Source organism: Nicotiana sylvestris, chromosome 11, assembly GCF_000393655.2.
Source record: "Nicotiana sylvestris chromosome 11, ASM39365v2, whole genome shotgun sequence".
Taxonomy (NCBI): Eukaryota; Viridiplantae; Streptophyta; class Magnoliopsida; order Solanales; family Solanaceae; genus Nicotiana; species Nicotiana sylvestris.
The window spans coordinates 153,141,256-153,152,765 of NC_091067.1; the positions used below are offsets into that span (position 1 = coordinate 153,141,256).

The 11,510-nt window shown below is 40.2% G+C and overlaps 1 protein-coding gene across 1 annotated transcript; it reads right to left on the reverse strand.

Moving 5' to 3' along the window:
• Positions 1-10,250: 10,250 nt before the first annotated feature.
• Positions 10,251-10,832, reverse strand: LOC138881868 (uncharacterized). The gene has a single exon (XM_070162155.1). The coding sequence runs from the start codon at positions 10,830-10,832 to the stop codon at positions 10,251-10,253; it is 582 nt and encodes a 193-aa protein (XP_070018256.1).
• Between the last annotated feature and the right edge of the window lie 678 nt (positions 10,833-11,510).

Sequence of the window (11,510 nt, forward strand, 5' to 3'; positions counted from 1 at the left end):
CTGTTGTAACTTTTGCCCACCTGGTCCGTAATCTTGCTATGCTAGCCTTGGATCTTTCCAAGTCTTTCTGGCCTTCAGTGACCTGATTCCTTAACCCTGCTATCAACCTTTTATCAGCCCGGCTTCTCAGTTGGTTGTCGGCATCCATTTTCATCTTCTAGATCTGAGCTTTGAGGGTCTCACTTTCTCTGGCTAATCTATTCTTTTCTCCCTTGTCGGCAGCAACCTGCACTCTGTTCTCAAATTTCAGATCCTTAATCTGTTGTTTTAGTTTGCCTATTTCGGCAAAATATTCCCGCTCTTTGGCCAACCAGTCCCAATGCTCTTGTGAGGACTTGGCAAATTCTTGAAGGTGAGGTCTTTTAGCCGGCCTTCCAGATGACATTTCCCCTTTGTACCAAGCCTGATATCCAGGTGAAACTTCCCCTCTTGCTTGATTCAACACACAAGTATTAGCCTCTAAGTATTGACATTGGCTCCAAATCTGGCGGACCCTTGCTTCAGGAAATTGACCATCGGAACTGATCTCAATCACCTGGGTGCTTAGATCCTCATCTTTGGGCACTATCTAACACCTCCCAAGTTGCCTCAAAACACGATACGGCGCATAAGGTTGAATGCTCTTAAGTCCCATCAAGAGAAAATGGGGCCTAGTTGCTGGCATGTATATGACTTCGTCGACCGGTAACCATCCCAGTGTCCACTGTATTTGACTGGCGTTGAGGGTCCGGAAATATGAGGTCCATGCCGAGACTCCTTCAGGTAGGTGGGCCTCATTAATTCTGGTGTAGAACTCCTCTATGCAGGTCTTTTCAGAAGATCCATGGCTCAGGAACTGGGCTCGGTGACATAGGTGTTCGGTCATCCACATTTGCAACAACAAGTTACAACCTTCGAAAAAGTTTCCTCCGGCTTTGCAGGCCGTGAGAGCTCGGAACATATCAGATACAATCATGGGCGCCAGCGTGCTATCTTTTTGAGTGAGCAAAGTACTGACGACCCCAGCTATCTTTATGTCAATATTCCCGTCTTTTCTTGGGAACACTAAAAGCCCTAAGAAGGTTATCATGAAAGCAACCCGTCTATGTTCATCCCACTTTCGACGGTTACTTTTGCTGCACAACTTGTTTTCTGGCTTGTCGAATCCTCCTATGTGGCCATATCTTTGGTATATGAAGCTCAGAGTGCAAAAACCTTTTGCCAAATCAGGGTTATGGATTGTTCTGACTATCTTTAACGAGTCCAGAAACCGGTTCACCGCTACGGCTCTTAGAGCAACCAGGTATTTATGCCTTAACAGAACCTCAGTACTGCCGATGTACCCTGCTATTTCCTCTAAAGTTGGGGTGAGTTCAAAGTCCGAGAAGTGGAAGACATTGTGCGCAGGGTCCCAGTGAGGGACCAGTGCCCTTATAATATCTCCTCGAGGCCTGATATCCAACAAACTCGTGAGACCTTTCAGATGTTTCTTGATTTCGTCATGCCCTTCTTTGTCTAAATCATTCCACCATAGCCGCAATTGGAGGGGGATTTTATTCATGATTGAAAAAAGTTCATTTTGAGTCGTGCTCATTCTGCACATTTATTAATAAGATTAAACAAGCGAAAATTTATTTGACTAAAAAAAATGATTTGATCATTTTTCCTTAAAAAAAATAGATCTTCCGACCACGACCTTTCAGCACTTCGGGGATGAAGATTTTAAGGTTGTGCGAGTTAACCAATAAATAAAAAAATGACAGAAGTGGCCGTTTATACAAAGTCAGCCTTCCGGCGTTCCTTTTGGGAACATTCGGCTATTTTTGATAAAAACGGCATCACCCGACTCTATGACAGAAAATTAAAATTTTGACATTTTTTTTCTATTTTTACAAAATGGGAGGTTGGACCCGACGAGGGTTGCCTACGTATCTCACGTCCTGTGAGAATCAAACCGGCGTAGTTCGCCCAATATATACTAAACTTGTAAACAAGACTCCTTTTTTTTTCAAATAATTTTTTTTTTCCAAAATTTCGGCAGGGTTTTGATACTACTTGGACATTGGTTTTATTTTTCTAAAAAGTAGTTATCTTCCTACACTGCTATTTTTTTTTCACAATTTTTCAAAAATTCTTGATTTCAGAAGCCGGTCAGCATGCAGATCTGAAGCAAATAAATATGCAAAACAAACAGTATGCAGCAGGATGATCTTTTTCCATTTCAGGTTGTTAGTCCTAGACGGACCTAACCCCTGTGTTGAGTCCCCTAAGTCAAATGCAACGTGATGCAAATAAGCGTTCCTACTAGGATCCGGCATGTAGTCACGTTATTCTAGGTTCAACCTGGGTATATGTTCTAGACAGTGTACCCGAGCGGACAACTCGAGTTGGGGAATGAGCTCCTTTCCGAGAACCAAAAGGCCAGCCGGCTTAGAAACTTTCCGAGCCTCTTTTATTTAGGGTAGGACACTAACAGAATAGGGAGTCTTAACTAGTAAGCACATCCCCGGAGGTAAGAAGAGAAGGTCTCAGCACAATTTATATGTACAGTTCAAATAATATCAAAGCAGTAAAAATCATCATTTTGCATATTAAGCACAGATCATATGAGAATATCAGATAATAAAGCCAAAACACAACAATTTATTAAGCTCGAATTTCTAACCCTGAACCGGTGGTTCTGGGTTTCGGTCCCCAGCAGAGTCACCAGAGCTGTCACACCTCCATTTTCGCCCGCGCCGCCTTAAAAGGGCGCGGAAAGGAGTTTTTTCCAATTAAAGGACAATCGAAACGAGATTTATTTATTTATTCAGAGTCGCCACTTGGAAGATTTAAGGTGTCCCAAGTCACCAATTTAATCCCGAATCGAGAAAAATATTCGACTTTCCAAATGAAGTCTGCGAACCAGAAATTCTAAGTAAGGAATTCTGTTGACCCGAGGGAAGGTGTTAGGCACCCCCGAATCCCGTGGTTCTAGCACGGTTGCTTAAACTATTGTAACGACTAAAATATCTGATTTTAATACATGTTCAAAAACTATAGTGCAATTTCAACTTTTAACCGCTTTATTGTTATTATTATTTTTTATAGAGAATTGCAACATCGTGAAAATATATCTCGAGCCACGTCATATCAATGTACCCGTGGTTACCGACATATTTTGACTCTGTTGAGATTTGGATTTGGGTCACATTAATGTGCACCCGAGTTTTAAGAAAATTAAATTATTAAAGGCGCGCCTAAAGCGACTAGCGTATCATTTATTTTGGGTAGGGCCGTGAAAGTTTGCTAAACGGTCCATTCCGCAGTCTAAGCAATTATTATGTCTTTATCGAGGGCCCCACAACTTGTGATTTCTCTGGAGGGGCACGCCCCATTTTATTTTAAAAGGATCGTCCTATAGTAACTATGTTTTTCTATTTCCGTCCGTCTCTAAAATAAAATAAGAAAAAGTACCTAATTTATTTACATGCTTGCGGGTTATTAGTTAAGTTCCATATACGATTTGTTAATTCTGAAAATGATGCAATAAGGGTGATCCGTTTGCCATTTATTGGGCCCAAGTCCAACGTATGTGAGGTAAAACTGGACCCGGGCCATCCTTAATCTAATAGGGCTAGTTAATGGTTTCTACACATTCATAGCTTGTAAAAAATGGTGTCATCTTATTAACAAGTTTCTTCAAATTTAAAGTGGCGTTCTACTGGAATGTAAGAACTTGAAAATCTAATTAATTTTTCTTTATCCTAAACCATTTACATGCATTAAATTAACTACTGGTATCTAATTAAACAATGTTCCTATTAGTTTCCAAAACAGGTCATTTGTTCAATGAGATAACTATTGAATGTTTGATAATAATCTAAATGGCCTAACATGCTTTTGATATATGCTATTTAACAAATAATACTGAAGTAACAGAACAAGAGTTACTATATCATCAATCCTTTTAACTAAATATACATGGGCAGTTTTCTTACTAAACTATTATAAAAGGCATGTCCAGTTATACATAAATAAACACTTACATGATTATAATGAAAAAAGTATTCTAATACGGGTACAAATAAATAGACAACTATAATGAATTTAAAACTTCAACTCTTCACTTCTTTGTATTCATGCTTCGAGTTTTAACCTACAAGAACCAGTGTATCAATTTGTGTACCTGATATTTGGAAAGTAAAGAGAAGAAGAGGAAGATCAGTGCAGAAAGCAGCAGTAGCATACACAGCAACACAGCAGTACAACAACAACCAGTAAATCCAGGAAATACTAAAACTGAAAACCAGCAGTACCAAAATGAAACACAGACAGATGCAAGGAAACAGTCTTCTGATTTGTTAAACACTCAAGAAAAGTAGCCTGAAACTCTTAATGTAAAAGTTCAGCCTTAACACTCTAACTCTTAGTGTAAAAGTTCTGATTTTTACTTTCTGAATTTTTTCCTCTCTTTTCCAGTATTTTTCAGATTTTTCTTTCTTTCAGTCTGCCCCCTCTCCTGTCCAGACCTTCCTCTCTCTTTATACAAGTATCCTCTTTTTCCCTAGGTGCTGCCAACCCCTCTCTTCTTTGAAAAATCAGAATTTTTCCACTATCTGCCACTAAGACTGTCTTTTCCACTTAAACAGCCCCCCATTACCTTTTGTTCCCCATTAATATATTAGTTAATACCCCCATTAACAAAGCACTAATACTAAAATATAAACTTAACTGTTTCAATCCTAAATTGCCCCTGAAAACCCTTAATATTACTGCCCTCCTAACACAAACACTACTGCATTACAACTTTTTAAATCTGAAATCTGTTTTCAACTTTAACAAAGATTTGAAAATTAGATATGACTTTCAACTGTACCCAAACTTATTTCTGATTACTGAAGGACTAAGGTTAGAAATTAATTGGAACAAATGAACTTGGAATTAAATCAATCTAGACTTAACACAACATAGAACTTAACACAATCCTTAAAACTGAAACTGAAATATTTAATCAATATGCACATGAATGCAAACATCAGGAATGCAAGTTCATTGTCATCCTAATGACAATACCCTGAAACCAAATGGCCACGGATCAAATATACACAACAACGTTTGACAAACTTTCTGTTTTAACAGACAAGAGTGAATTAATTGACGAGAACTAATTTAACTGACTACCTAAAACAAACGATAACAGTCAATCAAAAATAAATAAACAGGCTGTTTCAATCAGCATTAACAGGAACATGGATTTATAATAAAATAACTAATCGACGAACTTAATTGAATCGATTACACACATTGTAACTCATAGCGATTATAACAAACCGAAACAATGCTAGAATTTGATCAAATAAACGGGTCTAGCGGAGATGAGACAGAATTAAGTAAAAGAAAAATAGGAAAATTATATAGATTATTACAACAGGTAAGATGTACATAGAATACAAAAGAAATGCAGGAAAAATACCTCTAAATCTTCACCCCAAAATACGTCCTAATCTTGAACTGGATTTGACCTTTCTTGAGGTCGAACGGACTTTAATCGAAGCATTGTCAATTGAGAATACCTCGATTAAAGTCTATTAGACCCCAACCCTTCCTTTAATTTTAGACAGATTCCATGATTAGGGTTCTTGAGGGTCTGATTTGAGGTTTGAACCTTTCTGGTCAGATTTGGTTTGGTTTGGTTACGAGTGAGGTCAGGAGAGTGACTGGTGTGATTTTGGGGTATATTAGGGTAGTTTTAGGTTTTGCTCGAATCTTTGAATAAAGATTCGAGCAGTTCCAGGAAGATTCGACCTAAACTACTACCGGATCTATAACGAGGATGGTCAGGAGAAACCATGGTGTTGATTTGGAAGCCATCGGAGAAAGTTGGATTTTCAGACCAAACTTTGATCGAAGATTCGAGGTGTTGGGGCCTGATTCGAGGGAAACTAACATCAGATCTGGAAAGAGGATGTCGTGAGGAAGCTATGGTGTTAAGATGGGGTCACTTGGACCACCGGAACCGCCGTGAGGAGATTTCCGGCGGGCGGTACACGGTGGTTGACGGTGGGGATATGTTTGGTCTCTGAAAGTCAGAGACAAAGGTGGGAAAGGGGGGGTATGGCTTTGGGGGGTGGGGTAAGGATTTAGGCTTATATAGTGGGGTGAGGATTTGATATAGGCCGTTGGATCAATGGAAATTAATGGCCAAGATCAGTTCATTTAAAGGAGACGGTGTCGTTTCGAGGTAGTGCTGGGGCGGTCCGGGTATTGGGGTGATGGGTCGGGCCAAGGAATGGGTAAAGGTTGAATGATCTGGACCGTTTGATCAAGTGAGATCAACGACCCAGATTGAGAGTGATGGGTGGACTGGATTTGGGGCGGGTATGGGCTGATTTAAGGTATATTTCGTTTGGGCCTTGAATTTTTTGGCCCAAATCCGGATATTCTAATTTTGAACTCTTTTCCTTTTTCTTCTTTAGTTCCTAATTTTAACACAATTCCTAATTAAATTGTAAAATCAAAATACAACTAACCAAATATTAATTAACACTTGACAATAAATATCACACAAGTTAAACATTTAATTAAAAATAAAATCACACAAATGCATATTTAAATGACAAAATTACAACAATTACATATTTTTTGTGATTTTCCCTCTTTTAAAACCAAATTATGGTTTAATTAATTCCTAAATATATTTTTATTTTATTTTATTCTTTTATATAAATCAATGATTAATTAATTATGAAAAACGCAACATTAATTCCTAAATGCACATGTACCTATATTACTATTTTTTCTATATTTTTCTTTAATTAGAATAAAATAAACATGCACAGATAAAATGCCACGAAAATTCAAAATCGTATATGAAGAAAAATTATTTATGATTTCTTTTGGAGTAGTTCTTGTGAGGCAAAAATCACGTGCTCACACCTTATATACAAAGGATTCTGTTGCAAGTAAATTAAAGTAAGTACCTTATATACAATGGATTTTGTTACAGATATATTAAAATAATTACCTTATTTGATAAGCATCTACATATTGCATCATGTTTTAAATAGGTAATAGCAAAAAAAAAAATAATAATAATCTATCATACTTTCTAACAACTAGAAAGGAAAGGAGATCAGACAATGAGATATATATTTGTTTACAATTATGATCCATCATTTTGTAATATACAGTAAATTATAGAACACAATATTTGAATTATTCTTGGTTAAATATTGAATCCATATTCAGTCAGACCTCTATATAACAGCATCACTATATTATAGTCATTCACTATAAAAGTCGAGTTTTTCTTTCGGAACAAACGATGATATTATAGAGAAGTTTGACTATATTATCATTACACGCAAGACGTTAAAGGGATACATCATCTATAATATATAGTGCAATTTTTCGAGTAAACCCCTTCCCCTAGCTTCGCCCATGATTACACGTACTGTTTACATAGAAGGTGATGGACTAATTTAAAAAAGAAAAAAGGATATGTAAACCTACACACTACATTAATTGCGAAAAAAAAAATTACATCGTCAATGAAAATATCGTCAATAGATATTAAATTCTCAGTTGGGTGAGCGTGGAAAATGTACCTAAATATATGTAGGTTAAGCAAGTCTAACAACTGAGTTTGGTTTGTTAGTGTCATACGAGGAACTAATAATATACTATACTATAATAGAAAATAATTGTTTCATATGCCACAAGAGATAGTTTTACCTCTTCGCCCTTATTGTTATCGTCTAATTAAGTCATATAAAAAGCGTATCATCACTTTTAGCCCGTGCCAAAAATTATTTACATCTGATAGTCGAAAAAGTGTATAAAAATTGTATAATTTTAGTATATAACATACATATTGTATATATATACAACAACAACAACAACCCAGTAGAATCCCACAAGTGGGGTCTGGGAAGGGTAGTGTGTAAGCAGACCTTACCCCTACCCCGAAGGGGTAGAGAGGCTATTTCTGAAAGACCCTCGGCTCAAGATAATAAAAAGACAAAAGACAGAATATTAGATTCATCATGGAGAGCATAGGAAAAATAGGAACATAAAATGCAAAAGAAAAAATGCAAAGCAAAAACGATGGCTAATAAGTGGAACCTGCATCGAAAATAGAAAATAGTAAGAAACAACATTACCCCTAGCTATCTTAGACAAAGCCCAACCGGACTAGGCTCACAAAGACACAAAGTAACGCAAGACTCAACTACCTCCTAGCCTACAACCGTAATACTCGACCTCCACAACTTCCTATCAAGTATCTTGTCCTCGGAAACGTGAAGCCTCACCATATCCTGCCTGATCACCTCTCCCCAATACTTCTTAGGCCGCCCTCTACCTCTTCTTGTGCCTTCCACAACCAGCCGCTCACACCTCCTTATTGGAGCATCTGGGCTTTTCCTCTGTACATGCCCAAACCATCTAGGCCTCGCTTCCCGTATCTTCTCATCAATGGGAGCCACGTGCACCTTCTCCCGAATATCATCATTCCTAATCTTATCCATCCTAGTGTGCCTGCACATCCACCTCAACATCCTCATTTCTGCTACTTTTATCTTTTGAATATGTGAGTTCTTAACAAGCCAACACTCAGCCTCATACATTATGGCCGGTCTAACCATCGCTTTATAAAACTTACTTTTGAGTATCGTTGGCACTCTCTTGTCGCACAAGACTTCAGATGCTAACCTCCACTTCATCCATCCTACCCCAATACGGTATGTGACATCCTCGTCGATCTCCCTTCCCCCGTGGATAATCGAACCAAGATACTTGAAGCTGCCTCTACTTGGGATAACCTTTGACTCAAGCCTCACATCCACGTCCACTTCCCCCGGCTCGGCGCTGAACTTACACTCGAGGTATTCCGTCTTCGTTCTGCTTAGCTTGAAACCTTTAGACTCAAGCGTCTGTCTCCAAACTACCAATCTCTCATTAATACCGGCTCGTGACTCATCAATCAGAACTATGTCATCGGCAAATAGCATGCACCACGGCACCTCCCCTTGAATATGATTTGTTATCGCATCCATCACCAGGGCGAATAAGAATGGACTGAGCGCAGAGCCTTGGTGTAATCCCATCTCAACCGAAAAATGCTCAGAGTCGCCTCCTACCATCCTAACTCGAGTCTTAGCCCCATCATATATGTCCTTAATTGCCCTAATATAAGGAATCGACACACCTTTTGCCTCCAAGTATCTCCAGAGAACTTCTCTGGGAACCTTGTCATACGCTTTCTCCAGGTCAATAAACACCATGTGCAGATCCTTCTTTCTCTATCTATACAGTTCCATCAACCTCCTAACAAGGTGTATAGCTTTTGTGGTGGAATGACCCGGCATGAACCCGAATCGGTTATCGAATACAGACACTGTCATCCTCACCCTCGCTTCAACCACCATCTCCCATACTTTCATGGTATGACTCAGTAGTTTGATACCCCTATAATTGTTGCAACTCTAGATATCACCTTTGTTCTTATACAGTGGAACCACCGTACTCCACCTCCACTCATCTGGCATCTTTTTCGCCTTAAAAATAACATTAAATAACCTAGTCAACCACTCCACACCTGCTCTCCCTACACACTTCCAAAATTTCACTGGAATCTCGTCTGGTCCGGTCGCTCTGCCCCTACTCATCTTATGCATAGCCCTCACGACCTCCTCGACCTCGATATGCCCGCAGTGCCCGAAGTCATGGTAACTCTCGGAATGCTCAAATACGCTTAGCATAATATCACGATCCCCTTTTTCATTCAGAAGTTTATGAAAGTAAGTCTGTCATCTCCTCTTAATTTTGGCATCTTCCACCAGTACTCTACCATCTTTGTCCTTAATGTATCATACTTGGTCCAAATCTCGAGCCTTTCTCTCTCTCAATTTGGCCAGCTGGAATAACTTCTTCTCCCTGCCTTTTTCTCCCAATTCCTCGTACATACGATCATAAGCCGCGGTCTTAGCCTCTGTGACGGACAGTTTAGCTTCCTTCCTAGCTACCTTATATCTCTTCATGCACGCCCGCCTCTCCCCCTTACCTATGCTTCCCACTAACTTTAGGTATGCCGCCTTCTTCACTTCCATTTTACCTTGGACCACTTCATTCCACCACCAGTCTCCTTTATGCCCACCAGAGACACCGGTCGAGACCTATAACACCTCTCTCGCAGACTCTCTTATGCAGTCTGCTGTCGCTGACCACATAGTGTTCGCGTCCCCACTGCCCCTCCAAGCTCCCATAGCCGACAACCGGCACTCCAACTCTTAGGCTTTATCCTTAGTCAAGGCTCCCCACCTGATTCTTGGTTTTCCTCGAGTAGACCTTTTCCTTCTCTTTAACCTAATACCAACATCAAGCACCAAGAGTCTATGCTGCGTCGTGAGTGTCTTGCTCGGAATCACCTTACAGCCCTTGCACAACCCGCTATCACACCTCCTGAGGAGGAGATAGTCAATCTGAGTCTTCGCTACCGCATTTTGAAAAGTAACCAAATGTTCTTTCCTCTTTGGAAAGCTAGAGTTCGCAATCACCAACCCAAAAGCCTTAGCGAAGTCCAACAGCGAGGTACCTCCTGCGTTCCTCTCCCCAAAACCAAAGCCTCCATGCACCTCACCATAACCACCTGCAGTCCCCCCAATATGACCATTGAAATCCCCTCCTATGAATAGCTTCTCAGCAGGCGGAACCTGGCGCACAATCTCATCTAACCCCTCGCAAAAGCGTTGTTTTACCTCCTCATCTAGGCCTGCATGCGGCACATAGGCGCTAACGACGTTCATGATGTACTTTCCAACCACCAACTTAGTAAACATCAATCTATCATTCACTCGTCTAACCTCAACCATAGACTCTCTAAGTTCCCTATCCACCAAGATACCCACTCCATTCTTACCTCTCTGGACTCCTGAGTACCAAAGTTTATACCCGCCTGCATCCTTCGCCCTCGACCCTACCCACCTAGTATCTTAGACACATGCTATATTGACCCTCCTCTTCTTAAGAATCTTCGCCAACTCTATAGACTTACTCGTCAATGTACCTACGTTCCATGACCCGATTCTTAACCTATGGACACCCTTGTTACCTTTACCTCCCTTGCCTCCCAACCCACCCCCTAACCCCCGCACCCCCCGCCCCGCCCCACCCCCCGCTCCCCTCAAGGACATGACCTCACTCGACCATCCCAGACCACAGCCACTATACCTCCGACAGACTAAGGGAAAATCACTAACACACACAAGGCAACCGACAAAGCTAGACAAAGACAGATGGCAACTATAAGCCCACTAATACTTTGAAAAAAAACTAATAGGAACTTATATTGCAAAAATTTAACTATCACAATAAAGGGGAAAGGAAAAATAGGAGGTACCAACTCCTGGAAGTAGAACCTGGGAATTGTCTTGGTATATAAGACAATGTTGCGTCCACCTGGCACGTTCGTATCCAACTCCCGCCGCCCCTCGTTGACCCTTGTCGGGGTTGTTCCTTATGTTTGCACACGCACGTCCCGCTCACCACTA